At 44.9% G+C, this 26,010-nt stretch overlaps 1 protein-coding gene across 12 annotated transcripts in view; it reads left to right on the forward strand.

Annotated features, from left to right (window-relative positions):
- Positions 1–26,010, forward strand: part of Pard3 (par-3 family cell polarity regulator) — a 557,497-nt gene that overhangs the window by 75,537 nt on the left and 455,950 nt on the right. For all 12 annotated transcript variants that reach the window (XM_021220703.2, XM_021220690.2, XM_021220693.2 and 9 more), the window contains exon 2: positions 25,195–25,296. In XM_021220703.2, the coding sequence (XP_021076362.1) occupies positions 25,195–25,296 (102 nt within the window). The remainder of the gene's footprint in view (positions 1–25,194; positions 25,297–26,010) is intronic.

The following is a 26,010-nucleotide window of genomic DNA, read 5'->3' on the forward strand; positions in this document are numbered from 1 at the left end:
GGGGGGGGGGGGTCTGGGAGCATCCCACATTTGATTCTCAAACTGGAGGATATGTGAACAGTACTGGCAGGACTTTATTCTGGCATCAGCTTATAGGACTTGGAGTAGACAGAGGTGAGGCAAGGACAGAAAGAAAAACCTTGAGGACTTCAAAGTGCTCATAAATCATCTGCATATAAACTTGGATCAATTTTTTTTCTTCAAACGAACCCATCAGCCTGTTGACTTGTGTTCAGACTTGCATCAGTTCAGTGAATGTCAGCCCTTATTTCCAAAGTCCAAGGTTGTCTCTCTGTACTTCCACATGTGCTTAGTATAAAAGGAATGTCCCACTTGGGTCTGGCCAGACATGACCTGCCCACAGAGAGAGTGTTAGAAAGGCATGGCTTCCACACCGTCACACAGCTCCACTCTTGCCTGCTCAGTGGTTCCTCAGGTGCCTGTAGGCATGTGTGCCTGTGGCTCTTGGGCCAAGGCGCACCTTTTTGTGACAGACTACACTACATAAAGTGGTGTGGGGAAGTGTGTGTGTGCGTGCACACGTACAGGTACATGTTTGTGAGCAATGTGAAGGTCTGTTCTTGGATGTTCTCAGGTTGTCCATTTTGGTTTTTTGAGACAGAATTTCTTATGGAAATAACCAAGTAGGTTAGAGTGGCTGCTGGCAAGCTCTAAGGATCCACCTGTCCCCATCTCTACCATGGCAGGATGGCAAGTGGGTACCACTATCCTTGGCCTTATATGAGTCCTGGAGATTGAAGTTAGGCTCCCAACCTTGCAAGTCGGAGCACCTTATTGGCTGAGCTACCTCCCTGGCTCAAGTTGGCCAGAGTTTTGTGGGCCAAAGGGCAAGCATATTAGTGATTTTGCACCAGTCCTTTACTGGCCCGGTGGAGCCGTGGCTGAGGGTTATTTTATTGCCCAAACCCACTAAGTTTGTTACTGACAGAGCAGATGCTACATAGGGAGGTCCACAGCAGACCTTGAGGCCTCTGAGTCCCTGCAGTCACAGAAGCCTTTGAAGTCTGTCCTCAGGGAGGGAAATGTGAGGCCATGATGCCAGCGTAGTGAACTGTGAGACGCAAGCCTGAGTGTTCAGATGTCATTACCTATGTTTGCTCCAACTTGGGTCAAAAAATAGCCGCAGCGGGGAGCTTTAGGAAATGGCATGGCTTCTGTGGATGGCTGAAACATATTTTAGGCAGAAATGGTGAGCCACACATTGATTATCCACAGAGAACTTTAAAGCTGGAAGGACTCAAACTTCTTCCTGTCTTCAGAAATTGATGCTTAAATACTGCCTTCTCTTGTTATGTGGGAGTATGGGCTCCCCACCAACCCCCCCTCCCCCACGTGCTGACCCAAGACAGCAGAGTTAGTCACATCAGGAGTCATGTAAATGCTATTTCAGGAGCCATGGAGACACTGCTTGTTCGCACAGTAACTTTTGTTCCTTACTCATGGGAGAGCTATCATCCTGTTGACCCCATCTTGATACTTCCCTTAGTGTGTCTGGGTTGGCCTAGCCGGTTAACTGGTTAACTAACTGGTCACTACTGGTTAAGCTGATACTTTTGGGGATTCCTCAGCGTCTCTAAAGATAGGTTGACGATGAATATTTAAGTCGTCTCTCGAAAGATTTCACAGCATGCAACAGGTTCACATGGCTGAGAAACGCTAGGCCCCCTTTGAAGATCTTGGCACACAAAATAACTACCAGCTTTCTGAGCAGTGATTGAAAGCCCAGAGCTGTTTGAAATGCTTTAGTTTTTAAAGCTTGCATCTCATAGTTGAATTGCACAGATAATCACAATATCTTCTTTTTTTCCTGTGTATCTAACCATCTACCATCTTTTTCCTGAGACAGGGTCTTACGCTTAGGCCGGACTCTTTTAACTCCTTACCCTCCTACCCCAGTTTTCCGCACACTGCGAGGACAGGGGTGTGCTAACCATTTCCCCCATTTTGAATTACTGTAAACTATTGAGTTCATCTAGCCCTTCTAACACCTATGCAAACTAGATATTCTCGCTGCATTTCTAAAACTAGGGAAATGGCTGTGAAGTGTTTTCCTCTAACAGTCTTTATGTTTCGCTCCTAGGCATCCATTGTCAGGTCTGAGAACCCATGAAGCTCAGAGAGCAGATTTTAGAAGCTCTGCCATGCCTAGCTTGGTTGTTGTCTCCTTAGTTCTGTGGCCCACAGCATCCAGTAGACTGTGGGATGTGTCTACTGGTTAGGGTTAGGGTTACCGTTGCTATGAAAGCAACTTGGGGAGGAAAGGGTTTATATGGTTTATGTTTCAGTATCAACTGTTGATCCCTGGAGGAAATCAGGACAGGAACTCAAAAAGAGCAGGAACCTGCAGGCAAGAGCTGATAGAGAGCCGGGCGTGGTGGTGCACTCCTTTAATCCCAGCATTTAGGAAGCAGAGGCAGGCGAATTTCTGAGTTTGAGGTCAGCCTGGTCTACAAAGTGAATTCCAGGACAGCCAGGACTACACAGAGAAACCCTGTCTCGAAAAACAAACAAACAGCCGATAGAGAGGCCATGGAGGGGTGCTACTTACTGGCTTGCTCCTCATGGCTTGCTCAGCCTAATTTCTTTTAGAACCCAGGACCACCAGCGCAGGGGGGACCCCACCCACAAAGGCTCCCCTATCAATCATTAATTAAGAAAGCATCCTGCAGGTTTAGCTACAGCCTTACAGAGGCATCTTCTCCATTGAGGCTCGTCCTCTGAGATGACTCTAGCTTGTGTCAAGCTGACACAGAACTCTCCCAGCAGTGTGTGAGGGATTGCTCGTGGGAAGCAGACCATTCACAGTACTCCTTTCTATCTTTTGTCTTGAAATTACACATAATAAATGTGAAAATTCATGTAATGTGCCTAAGAGCCAGATTCCTGCTTTATGAAAATGGACCCAGTTGATTAGTAAACATTTTATTAACGTTTCTGCATTTTTTTGTTTGTTTGTTTTTGGGTGTGTGCACTCTGTTTACAGCAGTAGGGACAGGACAGCCAATTACGTATAATTTAATACTCTACTGGGAAGTTTAGAAAGCCATTGGAAGACTTAGAATTCTTTTTTTTTTTACCTGACAAATCCAAATTTAGAAATGAATGAGCATTTAAAAGAAGCAACAGTCAACAAAATCAGGATGGAGCTGAGTGGTAGCAATTCTTGTCTGGCTGCTGGAGTCTGGGCTCCACTTCAGTACTGAAAAAAAAAAAAAAAAACAAAACCCAGACTTCTCCAGTAAGGCGAGGTGTCTGTTGAGGTGTCTGTCAGAGGAGTGGAGGGAAACAGGCAAGAGAGTGGGGGATGGGCAAGCTGCTCAAAGTTAACATGAGTTGGAAAGTCGTGTGTGTGTGTGTGTGTGTGTGTGTGTGTGTGTGTGTGTGTAAGACTGGCTTTTATCGCTGCCCACTTTACCTTTGCCACTGCTAGTTGTGTGCTTGAACACATGTATGTGTGACATTAGTGTGTGGCAACCAGAGGAGTTGGCAGCTCCTTCCTGTCACCCTGCACCCTCTCACCAGCCCTCAGATTCTGAGTCAGGGTTTCTCACTGAGCCTGGTCCTTGTCATCCCAGCCGGTGTCTGGATAACCATTTCACCCCCATGATTCCTATAGTGCCTGGTTACATATGCCCAGTGCTTATATAGGCTCGAGGGATCCAAACTCAGATCCTTACACTTGCATTGCAAACACTTTACACGTGGAGGTAGTGTCTCAGCACCCCCAACCCAACCGTGGTGATTGTAGAGATAAAAACCATAGATCATGATGTAATTTCCCATCACAACCCATTAATTTTTTTTAACCTTAAAAAAATTTACCTAGGAAAACTTAAATAGTATTACTAGCTTTATAAAAGCTTAGAATTGATTAATTATTTTCTCCTGAATACTTCAGTCATTCATACTTCAGATTAAAGTCTTTGAACCAAGTCATGTTTTGGCTCTTTATTCTGCAGTGAGACGCATCTGCTTATGCTCAGAGAGCGCCATCTGCTGGTGGCTTGGGTTTGGACACTAGTCTCTCTCCACAGTAAAGTTGGAGCAGGAATTTAGCCACAGGGTTGCTGTAGCCTGAGCACTGCCCCAGGCTTTCTCCTGCGTGTCACCTAGAAAGGAAGCAGCTGCTTAAGGCTAGGGAGCTGTCACTGCAGCCGGAAGGCGGTAACCAAGCCTGCAGCCCCAGGCTTGTCTGTCTCTCTCTAAACAATACTCCAGTTTATTTTAAAGCACAGGATGATACAAGATTTACGAAGTGGTTGGATTTTCATTTTTCTCCAGGCTCTGTCTCTCAGTCTGTGTGTGTGTGTGTGTGTGTGTGTGTGTGTGTGTGTGTATGTCTGCGTGTGCACACATGCACATGAGTTGTTCCTCTGGTGTCTCTTTTGAGGCAGCGTATCTTACTTAGCCAGGAAATTGCTGATTTTCTAGGCCAGTGAGTTCTAAAGCTGCTCCTGTTTGTTTTCTAGCAATGGGTTTGTAGGCATGGCCCTCCGTGTGTCACCATGCTCTGTTTTTCTAGGGTATGTCTAAGTTAGGTCCTTGTATTTGTGTGCGTGTGTGTGTGTGTGTGTGTGTGTGTGTAAAGCACTTTACCCAGTACCAATATCAGGCACTTTGAAGCCTTAATCTTTGGCTGCCATGATTCATAATGAGTGACTTAAGTCCTGGCTTACACATCAGATTCTGGGCCCAATGTTCTTTTTATCCATTTGGTTTTTTGAGATAAGGGTCCTGATTACTCTGATACTCTCTTTGTAGCTATGACAGCCTCAGACCTATAGCAGATCTGTCTCTGTCGCCTGGGAGCCAAGGTTATGAGTGTGTGTCACTGTGCCTGTGTCCAGCTGTCCTTCTTGAGGTACTTTTGTGCTCTAGGTGAGACTTCGGTGAGGATGTATCACATTATATCACCATGTTGTCTTTATAACTCCTAGGCATTTATGTAACTTTTTGGTCAGGGTTAACACAGTAATTTCATCTTGATTGTGGCAAATTTGTTTCATTTCTCTGTGCTGGTAGTTCACAGGGACCCCCTGCAGAGCACCAGGTGCAAATTGTGATTTCATTTCTGTGTTGGTGACAGACTGGGAAAACTGCAACTCGGAAGGGCGTGATGCTCACTTTTCTGTTGAGTTTTAATGAATATTTACAGTATGTTGAGTTAATGTATATTTACAATATTAGACACACATATGCTTGATTGCAGATATTGGAGAATTGTCTGATCTCAGTCATACAGGGTCATACTGATTGTATCACTTACCATATGTCTGATTTTCCCTATAGTAGCAGCTCCACTTGCTAGTTAATCATAACTGGTGAAATCAGCTCGGCACCAGTGCCTCCCAGACAGGTTTGCTTAGCACTTCTGTCTGCGAAGAGTGATCCCCTGGCTGCCTCATAAGATGTGAAATGTGAACCCCTGGGTGGCAGACCTCAGGCACCTCTGTGGAGTGCCCTCAGCTGCCTCCCTGGCTCCCTTTCCTACCCGGCTCAGAGTGTTCACCTTAGACCTGCACTGGTGCTGTGTGGCTGGGGGAAGAGAGTCAGCCGCCTGCCAGGATTCCATATTTCTGTGGAGCCAGCTTCCTCCTTCTGCCTTCCCTTCCCGGGGTTCACTTTTTGCTCCACTCCTTCCACGGTTGTTAGATTCTTTTCCAGGGAAGAATGGGGAAACTAAAGAAGCAGCCATTTTTGTGATTATGGTTCTTTTCCTCCCTCTAGAATATGTCTGTTGTCCTCAACTCTTTTATTTTATTTTATTTTTCGAGACAGGGTTTCTCTCTGTAGCCCTGGCTGTCCTGGAACTCACTCTGTAGACCAGGCTAGCCTCGAACTCAGAAATCCACCTGCCTCTGCCTCCCAAGTGCTGGGATTAAAGGCGTGCGCCACCACACCCGGCAGACCTCAACTCTTGACTTAGTTTTTGTTATGGCCACAGGTCTTTGTAAATCATGTCATGCTGCCTAAAACTAGAGCCAAGTTAATTTAATTTTTGCCATGGGGTCATGCTGTTTTATGTAGGTTTTTTTGGGGGGGGTGGGTGGGATGGGGATGGGGGTGGGGGTGTTGATTTAGAATAAATGAATCATTTTCAAGATACCTAGCCTTTATTACCAAGCTGACAAAATCTTCCTCTCCCTCTCCTTTCTCCTCCGCGCCCCCCCATGTGCGTGTGTGTATGCGTGTGTGTGCGTGTGTGTGTGTGTGTGTGTGCGTGTGTGCGTGTGCGTGTGTGTGTGTGTGTGTGTGTGTGTGTATTCCTTGTCAATTTCCACTCTTTTGAGACATGATTGAGACACTATTTTGTCTTGCTGGACCCAGAGCTGGCTGGCTGAGCTTCAGGGATACATCAGTCCCGAAGCTTCAGTGCTGGGTCATGGATATACTTTATCCCCGTGCTTGTGCAGCCAGGCCATTACCACCAGACTACTGCCTCAGACTTGATTTCCTCTCTTGTGTAAAGCATCACACATTTGTACGAAAGGTCTTCTCTTACCTGAATAGTGTTCTGTTTCATCAGAGCATGTGACTTTTGGGAGGCATGGTTCTTAAGGATAAGCTTTTCTTGAAATTGCAATGGGTTTAGCCTTGCTAGGTAACTTTGAACCATTTTCATGGTGTCAGTGGGATTGTAACTTGCTTTGGAGTATTTCACATTCCTTCTTTTTTCTCTTTTCATTTCTTTCATCCTTTCCTCCCTCTCTTCTTCCGAATTTATGTCACATAGTCTCCTTACGCATGCCAGGCTGACCTGAAACTCATGATTTTCCTGTCTCAGCCTCCCAAGTGCTGGTATTACATTTGCATACCACTATGCCTGTCTTTTTTTTTTTTTTAAGATTTATTTATCATATGTAAGTACACTGTAGCTGTCTTCAGACACTCCAGAAGAGGGAGTCAGATCCTGTTACAGATGGTTGGGAGCCACCACGTGGTTGCTGGGATTTGAACTCAGGACCTTCTGAAGGGCAGTCAGTGCTCTTAACTACTGGGCCATCTCTCCAGCCCACTATGCCTGTCTTAAGAATTCTTTGTCTAGTACAAGGTAGCATTGTTTCAAGGAATTTTAAGAAAGACTTACTTGCATATGTGTCTGAGTGTGTGCCTTGTGTGCGTGTGTGCATGTGTGTGTGTGCATGTGTTTTCATGCCTGTGTGCATGTGTGTGTATGCCTATGTGCATGCCTCTATCATGCCTGTATGCATCTCTGTGTGTGTGCATGCCTGTGCATTTGGCTGTGTATTCTTGGAGGCAAGAAATGGTGTCATGTGTTTTCTGTCACTTTTTGCCTTTTCCCTTTGAGGCAGGGTCTCTCTCTCATCCCAGGGTGTCTCCCTCATCCCAGTCTCTCCCTCACCCCAGGGTCTCTCCCTCACCCTGTTTTCTCACCTTGATTGCAAGCTAGCAAGCCTCAGGGGTCATGACCCTTCTATCACGGCCCACCCCTCCCTGTGACTCTTCCACAAGCTGAGGTCACGGTTGCAGAGATGCCTGCCTGGCTTGTTATATGGGTGCTAGGGTCTAAACTCTGGTCTTCTTAGATACTGGAGAAAGTACTCTTAACTGCTGGGCCATCTTTCCAGCCTCCAACCACCCACCCGTCCTTCCGTCCGTTTGTCCATCCATCCAAAAAAATCAGCACTTAAAAAAAAAAGAAGGTCCATAGTGCACTGGACTTATGAAGGACAATTTGTTTGTTTCAGAATTATTTATTTATTTTATGTATATGAGTACACTGTCACTCTCTTCAGACACACCAGAAGAGGGCATCGGATCCCATTACAGATGGTTATGGATCACCATGTGGCTGCTGGGAATTGAACTCAGGACCTCTGGAAGAACAGTTGGTGCTCTTACCCGCTGAGCCATCTCTCCAGCCCAGGACAGTTTATTTCTAATGTGCTTTGTGCTCCAAGATGAATATATGGTGCCAACTCTGTTCTTTGAGTGCTTAAACAAAGGAAAGAAAAGTTTTTGCAGGAATGCTAGGTGCCTATGGGCAGGCCTGTACGGGAAGAAACCTCAGGGTTCTCATAGAAGCAAACAGACACTGTATTCTTCAGGCTCACCCACGAGTGGTTCTCCATTCTGGGTTAGCAGTGCATGAGCTCTGATGCTTCGTTCACAAGTGTTGTGTACTGATTTTTATGTTAATTGTGTCACTGGTGCATACCTGTTACACTGCTGGGACTGGAGAGCTGAAATCTTGACATTCATGAGTTCAGGGTGCAAGTCTTACTCAGACTGCTTAAGAGATCTTGGTTGGGGGGCGGAGCTGGAGTGGCAGGGGATGGCCTGTTTGCGGTCACATGAACATCTTCGAGGGTGGCTTCTGGCTGGTGGTTTCCCTGGAACTCACTGGCACATATTTGTGGCCTCAGTCGTCAATCAAGTTTTGTTTCCTTGTCTCGTCTTGTTGACAGGCTGGTTATTTTAGTCTTTTGATAAACAGGAAGAGCTAATACGGGCTACTCAGGGAGTGTTTAAGGAGCTATTAAACTCAAGGAGCTTTTAAACATGCCCAGGGATGGGGGTTTTTAACTGGAAAGATTGAACTCCTTTAGGAGGAATTTCAGTAAAATATTCAAACACTCCTTATAGTCTTTGAACTTAAAACAACTGTGGTTTGGGGTTTCTCCTGTGCTCTCCCCCTATGCCTGTAAGTTTTGGGTATGTTGTGCTTCTTGCTGCACACCAGGTGGGCACTTCCTTATTACAGTTGTTTAACACAAAGCAGCTCTGGCGATGTTTGAGGGTTGGATCCTGAGCAGTGGGCTTTCCTCTCTGCTCTTGTCTGGAAGGGGTTGCCACCCTCTCTCGGGAAGAGAGGATGCAGTGGGTGGAAGTGTTGGTGCTCAGGCCCAGGTCATGTGGAGGTCCTGTTCACACCCTGGGAGTGTTCTGAGCCCTCACATTCTCCTAAGATCCCCCTGTTGGAATGAAATGATGGTTCCTTAGAAAGCATTCTTGCTTTGTCTTCAGCATCTCGGGGTTCTGGGGCGTCCTCCTATTTGTGTGGTAGTGTTTGGTTTCTGTAACGGTGTGTCGTTTTTTGAAATCTTGAGACACTTGTTGCTTTTAAGTCCTGGAGAACTGGAACTGGTTGTACCCATGTATTCTAAAATGTTTCCTTCCGACTGGGTGACAGGTTTTCGTTTTCATTCTTTGTTGGTGCTGGGGACAGAACTCAGGGCTTGGCTCATGCTGTGTACACATTCAACCACGGAACTACACCAGGGCCCTAGGACTGTCCTTAATTGGCTAGTGGTGTGTGCGCACAAAATGCTGTTATCTCTGCCTGTGGCTGAGGTTCAGTGAGTCCTCAGGAAGTGGGTGGGTCAGCAGGAGCTGCCATTCAGGGATTCCTCAATATGTCTGACAGTTTTCACCTAAAGAGTCTGTCATGGGCTGGAAGAGCTGGAGTCTTGGGTTTGGAAAGCTTCCCAGGTGGTGGTTCCACAGAGCTCAGAACCCTGTTGTATATCCCAACAGAGGAAGTTGTAGACATAATAGTATGTGGTTACTTTTTGTGAACTTGATACAATTAGAGTCTCCTGAGAGGAGGGAACAGTAATAGAAGAATTGCCTCCATCTGCTTCACCTGCAGAGAGTCTGTGTGCCACCAAGCCCCTGTTGTATCCCCGTGTCTGCAGACTGCCCACCCCCACTCTGGCTGTCCCTGTAAGCCTCCGCTCAGATTCTGTCCCCACGAAGTCCCCACTCTCATCTCTGCCCCTGCAAAGCTGGCTCTCTCCACTGTTTACCTCTGTGACTGAACATCCCAAACCTGTTTTGCTCCAGTGTCCCTCCCTCATCTGATAATGTTGTAGTTTCCAGTGTTGTCATTTGAGGAAGTCTGTTTCCTAATTACCAGCTGTGTAATTACATCCTTTGGAGTTCCTACACAGCTAATTTGTTTCTTTGTTTCCAAGCAGGGTTTTATAAGGAACTTTAAGTGTGCTCGGGAATGTCACTTGGGGAGGCGGGTCTGGTTTCTAAAGCTGGTGGGGTAGGTGATTACCCAGTATTTGGGGCTGTCATTCTGCTCTGTAAGTATGTTTTAAAAACTTTTTTTTTAAAAAATTGAAATGAAAACATAATTTCAGAATCCATTCCCTCTTCTGTTTCCTTTCTGTAATCCTCCCCATATTCCCCCTTGCTCACTCTACAATTTGTAGGTTCCATTTCTTTAATTTTGTAACAAAGATATTCCTAAATATGTCACTATAAGCTGTTCAGAAAAGGTATACGGGGTTAGCCCTTATTAAAGAATTCCCTTATTTCAGAATAAGTGTTAATAGTAGGTCAAAACCAGCCACAGAAAGGGCATTTCCCACGTACTTGCCCCTGGATTCAGGCACTATCATTGAAGAGGGCACAGAATGATTGTAAGGGCCAGGGTCATGTGTGGGGGTGGGGTGGGGGGGGAGGAGGGAGGGAGGGAGAGACAGATAGAGACAGGGAGGGAAGGAGGCAGAGAGAGAAGAAAGGATGGAGGGAGGGAGAGAGAGACAGAGACAGAGGGAGGGAAGGAGGGAAAGAGAGGAAGAGGGAGGGAGAAAGACAAAGAGAGGGAGGGAGGGGAAGAGGAAGAGATAGAGGGAGGGAGGGAGGGAGGGAGGGAGAGACAGAGAGAGAGACAGAGAGAGACAGAGAGAGAGACATAGAGAGAGACAGAGAGACAGAGACAGAGACAGAGGACGAGAGCTAGATATTGGGTCATCACAGCATCTTCAGGATGGGACAGGGACAATGTGCTTATCACGGCACAGCAGCTGTGGTTGCCTGCACAGGACCCAAACAGAATCAAGCCAGCCAGTTTTCCAGCATGGAATGGGCAGGGGTTTCCTAGTCTATACCACTAACATAGGAGCCACAGACACTTTCCTTAGGGGTATGGCTCCTGGTAGGTCAACTTGTGGGAGGCCCCACCCCCAGGAGTATATGTATATATGGACAGCATAAAATGGGTAAGATTGGGTAGTTAAAAAAAAAAAGTAAAAGTAAAAGGAGGACAGAAAATTGGTAGGAAGGCGTGGGTAGATCTGGGAGGAGTTGAGAGGGTGGTAAACATGAGCAAAAGACATGATGTGACGCTATTCAAGAATTAATAAAATATATCTAAAAGTCCATTATTTCTGGCTGAGAATAAAGGCAGGGCCATCTCTGAGAGGGTGTGTGGGGGGGTGCTTATCTGGTGCCCAGCATCCCCACTGAGTGAAGAGTGTTATCTAAATATTTGTCAGGGTAATAAATGGCAGTGTGTTTCCAGCAGGAGGTTTCTGCCATCTCATCTGTGGTGGACTGACTGGGATAGATAAACGTGGATTGCCGACCAGTGCCAGGGAGAAACAGATCTATGCCAGGAAGTGGAGTGTGGGAAAGAGCAGTATAGTGGGAGGTGTGAGCCTGCCTTTCCAGGAGGTGCAAACAAACACACACGTAGTGGGAGATAGGAGAGCCCAGCACCTTGGTCTTCAGGGACAGACCGAGACAGGCCTGTGGCGGTCTTGCCTGTGAGCCTCTGCTACTCTGCCCTGACTGTTGTGTTCCTTGTCAGTAGATGGCAGAGCCACAGGAAGGGGCACCCCTGTCTTGGCATTCCTTTGAAGATACCATCACAGATCCCTCCCTTGACTGAGGATAAGAGTCCTCTGGGAGGAGAGGGAACTCCTAGCCTGGGCTGGCCACCCTCTCATGGCTGTTTGGAGTTACTCACAGAACACCAGGGTCTAGGGCCCTGCCTCGGTCCCCACTGGTATTGTGACCATGTGGTGCTGTCGGGCCTCGACCCAGAGCCCTCCCAGGGCGGGCTGGGCCGAGTTTGAGTGGAAGAGCCATAAGCTCCAGTTGTCTCACTGCTTGCCCAGACTTCCAAGGAGGAAAGCAGAGGTAGGTATCGGGCCTTCCGGATGCTTGGTGTCTGTCTGTACGGGTTACTCCCTTCAAACAGCTGGGAAGTATTTCTTTTGATTCAGTCCTGTTTAGGATCTCCAGGTGTATGGGATTACCATGTGTGTTTGTGACTGGGTAATCTGAGAAAGGATTTTTATTGCTGTTGTTGTTTTTTAAAATACTTTCTGTTATTTAGGAACAAGCCAAGAGGCGGGTTCCGATTAAGTGGGAGAAGGGAGCTGTTTCCAGGTTGCTTTGTTTGATCCGGAGCTCGCTCTCGGGGCCGTGAGAGTGGGTTGTATTTCAGTGGGCGGGGCTGTGAGAGTGGGTTGTATTTCAGTGGGCGGGGCCGTGAGAGTGGGTTGTATTTCAGTGGGCATGCTCTTTCAGGTCAGAGTCTCCTTTGGTCTGAGTTGGGTCTCCTCTTTGCTGCCCTTGGAGTGAACACACAGTGTAGATTTCCTTTCCTCAGCTGATGACTATCTTTAAGGCTCTCCCAGGGTGGTTATTTGGATTTTCTTTTTTGCTGTGTATGAGAGAAACAGTTATTTGAGGTCCCTGACCTGATTTTGAGCCAATGGATTTTTTTTTTTCTTCTGTAGTTTGGCTCCAATCCTCTTGGAATCATAGCCTATAACTTGGTGCAAAGCATTCTGTACACTCCAGGAAGTGAAAGATATGATCTGATAGGTGATAGTGTTGTTGTTGGTGGTGGTGGTGGTAGTGGTGGTGGTGGTGGTATGTGTGTGTGCATATGTGTGTATGGGTGTATATTTGTATGTGTGTGTCTGTGTATATGTGTATGTGTGTGTCTGTGTATATGTGTGTTAGTATGTGTGAGTGTGTGTATGTGTGAGTGTGTGTGTTTGTATGTGTGAATATGTGTGTGTGTGTGTGTGTGTGTGTATGTGTATACCTGCATGTCTGTATGTAGGCCAGAGATCAACCTCACATGTTGTTTCTTGGACTCTGTCCATCCTTCTCTTAGACACTTTCTCATTGAACCTGGAATCATCAAGCAGGCTAAGATAGCTGGCCAGTGAGTCCTAGGTATCGCCAGTGTCTGTTGACCCTGGGCTTATATGACACCATGCCTAGACTCTTTCAGAAGCCATGGTTTTAGGAGAGCAAACTCAGGTCCTTATGCTCGTGCCAAACAGGCTCTTCCCTAGACAAGATGCTGACTTCATTATCCCTCTCCTCCAATTTAAAAAGACCCTTCTCTTAGGTAAGGGTTTGCTCTTGGTTCAATTTCTCCTTTTCATGTTTGCCACTTTGGCCAGCTTCTTGGATCTTCAGGAAAAGGTGGCAATGTGTCCCCGAGGGAATGACTTACATTCCAGATCTGTAGCATTCTCTGGCTCTGCCATTCCTTTGGTTATGTGTAGTACCTCATCTTGGATACAAAATGAAGCTGAAGATCTACCTTGTACGTCTGCAAGAGTAGTGCAGAGGTATCCTTGACTCACTCCAGGCTTACCTGCCTGTGGCCCTTCACTAGATGAACTCAGGGCTCGATAGAGATGGGGTGCACCACCTGGTGCCAGCCTTCAGGAAGCTGTTGGTGGCTGAGCTGCGGATGGAGCCTTTGAGGCTGGGAGCTGGCTGTCTTGCAGTCTGCCTTGGCTGGGATGTGTTACACATCCAGTGTCTCACATGTTCCTTCCTTTGTCTCTCACTGTCAGGTGGCAGTACTGGCTTTTCCTGCTTCCTCACAATCCCTGGGACTGCAGGCACAATGCCAGGGAATCCTGGCTCCCAGATAAACTAATCTGTGGGTGTGAGCAAAAGTGTCCAAATTGTAGTTGGGTCTTCTCACCACAGGGGAACTGTCGGTCTGGATTCTTTCATCCTTATGCTTCTTGTCATCTGGACTAGAAGACAGAGTAATCCATGGGGATTCTTTAGCCAGGCTGGAAAGCTGGGGGATGAAGGATGAACAGCAACCTTGTTTTATGTACTTTCCTGGGCTGTTAGCAAAGCACAGGGCTGTTTGTTGATTAAGTTTTCCAAGAAGCACTTGTTTGAAGACTTTCCTTTATATATCTATATCTATTTATATCTATATTATCTATATATAGACACATATATGGTTTATCTATAGATATATATGACATACATATATACATATGTATGTATGTATGTGTATGTATATATATATCTCATATATCATTCATATATATATAACATTTATATATATATATATATATATATATATATATATATAAAACATATATAAAACACTCTGTCTATCTATCTATCTATCTATATCACAGTGTTTGTTCTTTGTTCTGCATTTTACGAAAGCTCATAAAAAGTCCCTTTGGGTACCTTACCAATGAGAAAAGCAGAATACCGCAGGAGTACAAGGAAATCGGCCATTTTGGTGCAAGTCAGTGTCTAGATAAGTACCTGAGGGCTGAAGCCCGTGTCACAGAAGATGTTTTTAAATCAGAAATGGGAATGTAGATACAACTAGGGTAGCTCAGAATTCGGATATGGAGGTGTTCTGGTGAGGAACAGGTATGTTCTAAGAGGTGGAAGGCAGGTTGGGGGAAGGGTGTTATGTGCTCTATGCCTGTGACTGTTTTGGGAGCCAAGCGAGATGAGGTGGCAGGCATTCAGTGATGACAGTACTGAGTACTCAGTAATCGAGTGCTCAGTACTAAGCAAGACTGAGAAACAACAGGAAAGGAAGAGATGCATTCAGGGGTGGTTATAGGGGAACTCAAAGATGGGGAGCATAGGGATTCTAGGGGTTACTTCCCCCGAACAGATAGTGTTCTGCACAAATTCCCCCCCCCTTTTTTTTTTTAAAAATAAAAATGAAAGGGTCTCATGTAGACAAAGCTGGCCTGGAACCCCTAAGAAGGCAAGGATGATCTTGAATCTGCTCTTCCTGCCTTTCCTTTCCAAGTGCTGGGGTTATCGCCACAGTCCACCACACCTGGTTTATGTGTGCCGTGAATGGAATGCAGTCTTCATGCATGCTAGGCAAGCCATCTACCAACCAAGCCACGTCTCCAGTGCTGGGGAAAAAGCTTGAGTTGCTGTTCAGTGTTCCATGGATTGGATGGGCTCAGCTTGTTTCAGATAACTGCATGTTTAGATGGAGTTTGGTCTCAGATGCATATATCTCCCCATATTCTTAGCTATCAGATCTGTAGAAATTTTCGATTTTAAGCCTTTAAAAAGATTTATTTACATGATACCAAATCCCTCTCCGCCCCCAGTTGCATAGCAGGTTGAAGGTTGAGCTCCGTGGGTAGATTAATTGCTTTGCACGTGTAATGCCTTCTATTTCGTCCTAAGCATAGATTAAACATTTCCATCCCCGGCTCCCCTCTCACGTGCCTGACAGTTTTACACTCTGGAACACTGATTAAGCTGGCTTCCTGTGTTCTCATGAACTCGGTCACCACATTTGTGTGAAGTTACTCTGGTTTCCAGTGTGTTATGGGACAGTCCAAGAATAGTTGGGGATGAGCCATATCTGCTGACAGCTGTCCAGGCTGAGCAGTGGGAGGTGTGGTGGGGATGTGCCATGTGATGATGATGTCCAAAGGACACATCCCAGCTCCCACCCTGGGCTCTGTCTCTGCAGAGAAGTCTCTCCTCAGATTCCAGCTCCAGCACCACCAGCCTCCTCTGGCCTTCGGCCATCTGTGCCCTGGGCTATGCTGCCACCTCTTTCAGTCAGTCAGTGCAGAGGACCGTGGCTTTCTTAGACTTCTTTGCTCAGGAACCTCAGCTCTTCCTTGACTTATAACCAATTCTCTGTGTTAACTTTCTTGGTTTAAAGACTTGGGACAATTTATATTTTCCTAGATGTATGTTGTGCAGTAGGTGTTTCCTTGTGAGTGTCTACATCTTTACTGAGAACAAGCTAATTTTAAGAATGTGGGTATGTATATATGCATGTATACATGTACATGAGTGTCCACATAGTTAGGGGTATGTGTGCACATGTTTGCCTATGTGTGTGAGTATGTATGTGTGTGCTCATGTGTTTGTGTATGTATGTGTGAGTATGTATGTGTGTGCTCATGTGTTTGTGTGAGTATGTATGTGTGAGTGTGTCTATGTATGCATGTGCATGGGTGTACATGTAGCTAGGGGTGTATGTGTGTGTGTGTGTATGTATGTGTGTTTGAGTATATATGTGTGTGTGAATGTGTGTATAAGTCTCTGAGTGTGTGTGCATGTGTGTGTGAGTATGTGTGTATGTATGTGTGAGTGTGTGTATGTGTGAGTGTATGAGTATGTATGTGTGAGTGTTTGTGTGTGCATGTACATATGTGCGTGTGTGTAGGATAAAGTACAACTTTAGGTGGCATACCAGGGAACACTGTCCACTTCTGTTGAGGCAGAGACTCACTGACCTGGAGCTCACCAATTAGATTGGATTGTTTGGCCATCTGGTCAGTGAGCACTAGGGATCCTCCTCTTCCTGCTTCTCAGGCACTGGTATTACAAGCACAAGCCACTTCACCTGGCAGGTTTCCATTGTTCTGAGGATTGGACTAAGGTTCTCTTGCTTGCACGGCAAGCCCTTTACCAACTGAGCCATCTTCCAGCTTGAACAGGCTATTTTAAAATAATAGCCAATGTCATGACACTTCATTTATGAATGTTCCATGATTTATTCCCTAAGAAGACCATTTCCCTCATATTCACAAGACCATTTTTACAATTAGGAAAATTAACAACTTCTAATAGTTATTTGGTACATAATTTACAGTAACGTTTTTCAAGTAGTTCCCCAGATGACTTTTATGATGACTTTAAACTGTTTTGCATGTATTAGGTATGATAGAGCAGGACTATAATCCCAGCCATCTGTTCAAGGAAGGCCTGCTTGGACTATAGAGAGCAAATGGATGGCCAGCTTTTGAAACTGAGTGAGACAGTGCCTCCATGTTAAGCTGGGACGTGTCTCAGTCAGTGGTAGAGTACTTCCATAGCGTGTAGAAGAGCCCAGGTTCATTTCCCAGTACTACAGCCTTAAAAAAAAAAAATAGTGGTAATGTGGATGGCAATTGGGGCCTTGTGCAGCTAGGTAGGAGCTCCAGCATTGAGCCACATTCCTAACCTGACTTTCTTTTCCTTTTTAAAACTCTAACAAGGATCCAGCTAAGAATATCATCATAGTTCTTATTCCCTTTGATTTTGAACTCTGTTATTTTAAAATAACAGACAATATTTTTCCTTATAAAAATTTGAGCCACTAATTCATTCATTGCCTTAGCTTCTTAGCAATTGACGGGGAATGGCATTCACCTTCCTCCTACATGACAAGCACAAAACCAAATGTTTCAAAAGGAGTGCCATTAGGTGCTTCTTCAAGTATGACACTTCTCACAGATGCCGCTTCTCATGTACACGTCAGCGGGCATTCCCTTCAAACATGAATGTGCTCTTACTTAACATTGCTCAGGTCACGACTATTTAATACGACAAGTTTCTTTAACTGTCCTTTTCATGGGATTTTGTCTTTAGTGTCCTATGTTGTGATTAGGTCAGGCGAAGTCTGACTACATGATCATCTCTGTCTCTCTGTCTCTGTCTCTTTCTCTCTGTTTCTGACTCTCTCTCTAGATTTCATTCACTTTTATGAGTATGGGTGCTTTGCCTGTGTGTGTGAATTTTCATCATGTCCAGCATATCCAGGAGCCAGAAGAGGGCATCAGATCCCTTGGAACTGGAGTTACAGACAGTCGTAAGCCTCCCTGTGGGTGCTAGGAACTGAAATTGGGTTCTCTGGAAAAACAGTTTGTGTTTTTTGCCTGAACCATCTCTCCCTTAGTTCTTGGCCTCTTTTTGTTTTGTTTTGTTTTGTTTTCTTTTCTTTTCTTTCTTTTTCTTTTTCTTTTTCTTTTTCTTTTTCTTTTTCTTTTTCTTTTTCTTTTTCTTTTTCTTTTTCTTTCTTTCTTTTTTAAAGAAAAATATCTACTTTAATTAAAAAGTAAAAAGAGAAAAATACCATGTCAGTTGCACAGCCAACCAACCAACCAACCAAATAACAAAATAAATAAATAAAAAATTTACAGTTTTAAATTTGCATTGGTATTTAGATTACTTTAGTTGTGTTTCTATAAAGCCGCATACATTTTTGTCTCTGTCTGGTTGCTTACTGGGTTCGCCATCCCCTGTGCTGCCCGTTGGGAAGGTTGTGAACTGATTGGGTTATGAACTGATTGGGTTGGAACGTTCCTGCTGCTGCCAGTAGAATGGAGAAGAGAGCTGTGTCAAGAGCCCCTTCTTGGTGTGGAATGACAGAGGAACCAAAGACTTCCACACCTGTCCTAATGGAAATGACGAGAGGAGAAGAGGGCCATGGCAGCCCATTGACCTGGGAGATAGTGCCTGGTTCTAAAGGAACAAGACATGCAGAGTTATTCGTGAACTTGACCTTTACCTTTCCCACGATGCCTCTTTCCTTTTTGATTAGCGAGATGAGTAATGGCATCCTCTCTCCTGTGGGGCGACAGATTTGTGGGCTGCTGGGTGGTGTTGTGGCATCGGTGTGGGTGTGGCTTGGGGTTGAGAAGGGCATTAGTCACTCCCAAAGAGGAATGCAGGTCATTTCATTGTTGGATGTCGGCTGTGACCTCTGATCATCCACATTCCTCCACTCCTGCTGAGAAGGCAACAGAAACTTGTTTACTCTTCAGTTCCCACAGCAAACTGACAGCTAGCTCCTTAAGTTCAAGGTAGAGGCGTGTATTTCTGAAGTGGACATGTGATTAAGGCGAAGCCATGTAGGTTGTGGTTGCTACCTTGGAATAATACCACTGTTTCATTAAACAGCTGCCACAGTGTAGATCACGCGTTTAAAATGTCTGTTTTGGCTTACAAACATTGGAGAGACAGTCACAGTACTACCAAGAATGAAGAATACTTCCTTCGACTGGTCCTACCAGCTTTCAAAAATGAAATGTTTTCTCTTTGTATAGTTATTAGCAACAGTGGCTTCCTTGTCTTAGGGATGTAATTACCTTGTAGCTGATCGGTTCAATGGATGCTTAGTGTTAAGTGATTGTCTTATCATTTAAGGAAAATTCTCAAAGTTTTCTGCTCTATCTATCTATCTATCTATCTATCTATCTATCTATCTATCTATCTAATCCATCATCCATCCATCCATCCATCGATCCATTCATCCACCCAGCCACTCACCCTTCCAGGAGTGAGTGCAAGCTGCCTTCTCTAACAGCCCATTCTTTTGAAACCCACCACCATATGTCTATATAAATTGCTTTTATTATTTCTTGATGATTTTTTTAAATTTAAATTGTAGTTTCTCACTATTTAGTTGTCTGATCCTGTTCATTGCTCAGTGTGCACTTCCTTTCTCTCCATCCCGGAAAACCAGTCTTGGATTTCTGTCACGGTTCGTGTGTGTCCCTCTCATATACATGTACTTATTAATAGACTGTCTTCCACCAAATGTAGTTATGGTTTTGATTAGGTTAAAAGCCCAGAATTCTTTATAGTGCAATGCTGCTTGTAGCTGAGCCTTATGGCCCTTTCTGCATGTTTGTGCCATCCCTGAGGACTTATGTGCTCTGACTCCTAACTCTGCCCCACTGCTGCTGGAAAGCGGCGTCTCAGTGAATTTGGACGCCATTTCCACATCATCCTGAGACATATCACTTCAAGATCCTGGTATCTTCATTTTAGGTGGTTCATGCTGTAAGTCTGTTCTCCAGCAGCTTCCTGGGGCCTTGCCACCCTTCGAAGTCAGCTTCCCAGTGATCTCTGTGGTTCAGAGGGTTCTTTTCCTTCACACTGGCTGCCTGCCTCATAAGACATGGTACTCTTGCTCACAGACTAGTCCTTTGTCAGAACACATCTTCCGGGACTTTCCAGAGAAAGGGGCAGTGAAGGTTACATTTCTAAAAAAAGAACAACTACAAAAATTGTTTTCTGTCTTTCAGTTTTGCAACTAGACAAAGGCGTGGGCTTCTACGATAGAATGTTTCTTTAGGAATCCTGAAGCCACCGGAATAGGCTAATTTGCTTCCTATTCTGATAGCATTCTGATGCTTTTTCGTTTTTCCTTTTTAAGTTTTAAAAGTTGGTGCATTTGGGGCTAGTGATGTGTTTCTTTGGAGTGAAACACCTGCCACCAAGTTTGACTATCCTAAGTTCAGTTGCTGGAACCCACATGGTGGAAGGGGACAAAGTACTCTACAGTGCTCACATGTGCTCACGTGCGGGCACATGAATACACCCCCCCACCCCCTCCCCCCCTCCCCACACAGCTCTAGCTTACAAGAATATCAAGCATGCCACCATACACAGGTTCCCCTTTTTCTCATTTTTCTACCTCTACCTCGGGAGTGCTGGGATTACAGGCATGTACCACCACACCCGTTTTTATGTGCTGCTGGGGATGGAACCTAGGGCCTCATGTTTACTAGCAGGTAGTCTATCAACTGAGTCTCAGACTGTACCCAGTCTATTAGCAGTGGGTTGTTGTGAGATGTTGGATGTATTCCAACTGTATTTTGTCATATTGTTACCCAGTATTTTGGTGGGGATTCCTGTATTTTGACACATTGCATGTTATGGTGTGGCCTGAGGCTCCTGCTTTCTCTGCAGGTCTTACGGGAGCAGGTGGCATTTATAGTAGACCAGGCAAGTATGTCCTGGACAGTGCAGTATATGGGGTGTACCCTTGTTAGTTACTCTTCGAGTCCAGTGTGTAGTCTGAAAGGATTCCTGTGCCACAGTCTGTTGTGGCTCTGGCCTCCATTGCTGGCCTCTCTCTTCAGTAGGGGTAGATGCTCATTAGTGGGGTTTTCAGGCCCCCTTCATGCCTGTTTGGTCTTTAATTCCCATCTTGATTATTTTATTACCCCATTCTTTCAGTTAAAGTGTTACTTGAATTTTGAGCGAGGATGTGTTGTATGTAGAGCTGAGCCTTTGCTGGCCTGGGAGTGTACCTCAGAGGCAATGTAGAGTGTCTTACTCACCCCTGGTGCTTCATAAAAGGGGAGCAAGTCACAGTAACAAGCAGCTGTGAGTGATGTGCCACATACAGTAAAACCCTGGCTATCAGCTTTGACAGCCACAACTGTCACAACAGTAGGACTGGTGGGAGCAGGAAGAATATCAGAGAGTTTAAAAAGGTGATTTTAACAAAAGAAAAAACTTAGGGAGGAAGAAAGTAGAGAATGGTAACTAAATGAAAAGTTAGAGATTATTCAAAACTGGAGAAAGTAGGGTAGGTAGAAAGTAAAATGGGAGACTAAGTGTTAGGAGTGGGAGAGAGTTTGAATTCCCAGGGTTCTGGAAATGTATGTAGGAAGACTGTAAGTTCAAATCCAGCCTTGTTGACATGGTTATTTCAAATCCAGCTTTGTCTACATAGTTAGTTCAAATCCAGCTTTGTCTACATAGTTCAAATCCAGCTTTGTTAATATAGTTAACTCAAATCCACCTTGGTATACATAGGTAGTTCAAATCCAGCCTTCTCTACATAGTTTCAGACAAGCCAGGGATACACAGAGTGGTACCCCAATTAAAAAACAAAACAAACCAAAACAAAACAATCACCAGTGCCCTTCCCGGTCTTAATGCTGTGCAGGGAGGTCATTCCAGATGCCCTTCTCACCTCTTTTTTTTTTTTTTTTTTTTTTAAATGAGTAGAGAGTCATTCATGTGTTCATTCTCTCTCTTCTGAAAGTCCCTTCACCGAGCACATAAAAGCCTGATATATATAAGTATCTGACTGTTAAATCAGGGCCCCTCCTGATGTAGAGTCAACAGGTCTCATGTTCAGAAAGCCTTGGTCAGCTCATGAGAAGATGGAAAAAAATTATGGGATATTTCAGAGAAGAGACAGTGATTGGCAGTGTGAGATTTTGCCGGCCGATAAGAAGGATTGAAAAGAGGACCAATTGCATGTAGCAACGCAGCAGCTTCTGGTGATGGGGCAGCAGTCGCGAGAGGAAACCTGGCTGCAGCAGAACTGTAGGAGATGAGCCCAAGGCAACAAGCATGTTGATTAACTTAAAACAATGTTTCTGTGTGTACACATAGGCGTGTGCATGTTCCTGTGCTTGTGCATGATCCACGCATGTATTTGGAGGCTGGAGGACAACCCCAGAGATTGTCCTTAGGAATGCTATCTGGATGATTTGAGATTGGGTCTTCATTGGCTTGTAGTTCACTATCTAGGATAGACTGGATGATAGCCTTTGGAACCCCAGGAATCCTTTAGTTTCCTGGTTGTCAGTGCTGGGATTATACGCATGCACCACCACACGTGGTGTGTTATATTGTTGTTGTTTGTTCTTGTTTGACGTTTTAAACACATTCTCTATGTACTGCACTGTTGCATTTACCCCATAACTATGTAAACTATTCTGACAGCTATATGATGTCTTAAAGGTATTTTTAAGATATTTTTAAACTTTGGATGGATGATTTTGGAGCCGATACAGGAGGAGGTAGGTGTGTGAAGAGCAAGTTCAGTGAGCTGTTTTGAAGGGCTATCTACTTGTACATGTAGAAAGGATGTAGAAGTGGAAGTTGTCATTTAAGCTGGTTTGTTCATGCTAGTGCTTTCAGGGTGTGGGTGAGTGGTGGAGGGCAAAATGCACTTGTCCTGACTGGCCAGGAGGTGATGGGAGAGGGTCTCCTTTTCCTTATCCACCACAGGACATTAGATACTAAATTTCCTTAACACAGTTAATACACCATTTGATTTAAAGACTAGGATTTTGGAAGGTGGTTTGTTTTGGGACTTTGGCTGCCAAACAGAGGTTGAAACAACAAATTCTGAAACATTCAAAGTGGCGGTCTTAAAAAGCACCATGCTGGTGACATTGAAATTAGGGGATTATGTGGATCAGTTAAGCTACATAGTTGAAGTGTGTGCTTGTAGATATGTGTTGGTTTGAATCTCTGTGTATCTGTTTGTGTATGTGTCTGTCTGTCTATAAGTATATATGTGTGTATGTATATGTAGTGTGTACGTGTCTGTTCTCTGTCTGCGTGTATATATGTTATGGTGTGTGTATGTGTATTTATTTTGGTATGTATTGTATATGTGTTGGTTAGTTTTATGTCAACTTGACATAAGCTATAGTAATTCGGGAAGAGGGACTCTCAGTTGAGAAAATGCCTTCATATGATTTGCCTGTGGGCAAAATCTATAGTGTTTTCTTGACTAGTGATTCGTATGAGTAGGCCTAGCTCACTGAGGGGCAGTCCACCTCCGGACTGGTCCTAAATGGTGTAAGAAAGCAGGATGAACAAGCCATGAAAAGCAAGCCAGTAGCCAATAAATAGCACTCCCCCTCTGTGTCTTTTGATTTAATTCTGGCCTCTGGGTTCCTGTGCCCTAGAACGCATAAATGAAATAAACCCTTTCTCTTCAAGTTGCTTTTTTTGTCATGGTAGTTGGTTGTATTACTAGAACCCCTAACTAAAATAGCATATTGTGTGTGTGTGTGTGTGTGTGTGTGTGTGTGTTATGTCTGCATGTCGTTTGTGTGTGCTATGTGTGTATATATATGTGTATATGCTTGTATATATCTGGTATATGTGGTATGTTTGTGTGTGTGTGTGTGTGCGCGTGTGCGTGTGCGTGTGCGTGTGTGTGTGTGTGTGTGTGTGTATGTAGTTTGTATCTCTCTGTGTGACGTGTTTTCATCCTAGATGAACGGTTCCCTTTACAGAGGTCCCAGTAGCTGAGGTGATTTTCATGGCCCTGCTTATATTATTGACTAATAAGGTCTGAGCGGCTTGCCCCTCTGGCTAAACAGTGTCAAGAATAGTGATTCTCCATTTTTGTAACACATGTTGTGCATTAGTGGATCTGAGGCATGCCTGTGTTAGAGATGAGTTTGGGCAGCATCCAGAAAATGTTGACCTCTGTCACTGTTATGTTTTAAAAAGAAAAAGAGAACCAGGAATATGTTTGGTAAAGGCAAGGTATGGTGCAGGGGAGGGGATACCTCTGCAGGCCCATGCTGAGGCATTCCTTCCCCTGAGGTACCAGGCATATGGCGTAAATAGTATGGAATAGAGCTTATTTAGGGTGTGGGGAGTGGAGTTGAAGGGGTAGAGACAGAGAAAGGCAGAGAGCGCGGGGGGGGGGTAGTAGAGGCCAGCCATGTACACATGGGGGGGGGGATGGGGAGAAGGGACAGAGTGGGAAGAGGGTAAGAGAGTGAGGAGGGGGAAAACAGCCTCTTTTATACAGAGTTAGGCATCCCTGGATGTTGCCAGGTAACCGTGGGGATGGAGCCTAGAAGGAATGCTGGCAGCCACTACCTTGCAACATCTTGGCTCATAGATCTGGTGGAATCTGTGCTTTTGCTAACACACTCATCCTTTGTCTTCAAGAAAAGATTGTATCAAACATCCCTTCTTAGGAAAGAACAGAGCGTTAATACGACTGTAGGAATTCTGTGTTTTGGAAAATCAGTGTAACTTTTGTGTAGCAGTTCTGTGTTTTTGGGAAGTCCATGGGCAACATTTTTTTGTATTTCTATATGAGCACATGTATCAGAGTTTTATTGAGTTCAAGGGCAACTGTGCCCTTTTCAAATTATTTGAAAACAAGATGTGTGAGTGTGTTTAAATACACCAATAAGGAATATTTAAAAGTTTTTTTTTAAGTGCTATCTTTTTTCTCTTTTCTCCCCCAATTCCACTTTGGAGCAAAAGGTCCTGCATCACACATTTTGATGGATTGCTTTAAATAGTGTATTACACACACATGTATGTCCGCTGGGTTTGACTTTTTTAAACAAAGGCTTATACCACAGCCTTCTTGGTTCATGTACCAACTCGTCAACAGCTCCGTCTGTCCAGGCCTGTTTGAGAGGAGCATGTAGCTCCCTAGGGTGTGCAGAATGCTCTCTGCAGATGAGCAAATGTGAGATTTCAGATGCAGAATGTGTGCTGCTTATTTATTGATTTTCTATAGCTTGTTCTGCGGGGGTTCTTGCATGGCTTGTATATCAGACAATGAGAAGTCTGATCTGCTTGAGAGGAATCAGTGTCTCTGAGGGAAGGAGTTTTCCTGTCACCAAAATGGATGGTATGGAGCCAAGGGGAAGTATATATGAATGACCTACTCAAAGAGGAAGAGGAGGCCTGACTCTACCATGAGTTGAACTCTGTCTGGAGTTTTAATTAGCTGTAATATTATTGACGTTCCCTTTCACAGCCAGGAAGTTATTAGGTTCAAATCACTGAATTTCCTTTCAGTGACACTGATGTATCTGATGTCTCTGTTCTTTTGCTCAGGATCCAAACTACTGGATACAGGTACATCGCTTGGAACATGGAGACGGAGGGATTCTAGACCTGGATGACATCCTCTGTGACGTTGCTGATGACAAAGACAGAGTGAGTTCATGGATGGGGCAGTCCGCTTCCGTGGCAGTTTTCCTGGATGAGGGGAGAGTGGCAGGAAGCCCTTCCCTTCTGTGCTAGAATCCCAGATGAAAACTCACCCGGGTGACCACTCTTTCCCCGTTGCCCTGATGCCAGGCTGTGATGCGTTTCCTGATACAGGGATTTCATACTTCAGCTTTAGAATTTCTAAATGGAAACATTTACAATGTAAACACCACCAAGTATTCTTTGCCGTTTCTTCCTTGTTTTTGCAAAACAAACCTTTTCCTTGACAGCCCAAGTCTATCGTTATAAAGTTCTCGTTTCCAATCTTGTTGGATACATGGGGTCTTCTAGCTATGGTTCCAGTGCTGGCTCAGAGATGGTCTGGTGTAATGGCTGGGTCGTGCTGAGCCACTGACCTGCTCCAAGACAAGTGTGCGTGCCCCAGGCACTTCTGTTTGCGATGTGTGTGTGTTCTTTTTGCGAAGCTGCCTCTCCTGCTACCTTTGGTCTGTGGCTTCTCACTACCACCTTAAAGTCAATCTAGTACATTCATGTCACAACCGTAGCAGCCCAAGCCTGTTTATACATGCTCCCCTGCCTGCTTGGGAAGAATGGGAGCAGAGTGTCTCCTAGCATGATAAAGACATGTGGCTGGGTGCTTGGCCCCATAGATAGACGCCAGCAGATTGTTTATTGCAGTGAGGCAATGAGAGAGGCTGG

This window comes from Mus pahari, chromosome 20 (assembly GCF_900095145.1).
Source record: "Mus pahari chromosome 20, PAHARI_EIJ_v1.1, whole genome shotgun sequence".
Classification (NCBI taxonomy): domain Eukaryota; kingdom Metazoa; phylum Chordata; class Mammalia; order Rodentia; family Muridae; genus Mus; species Mus pahari.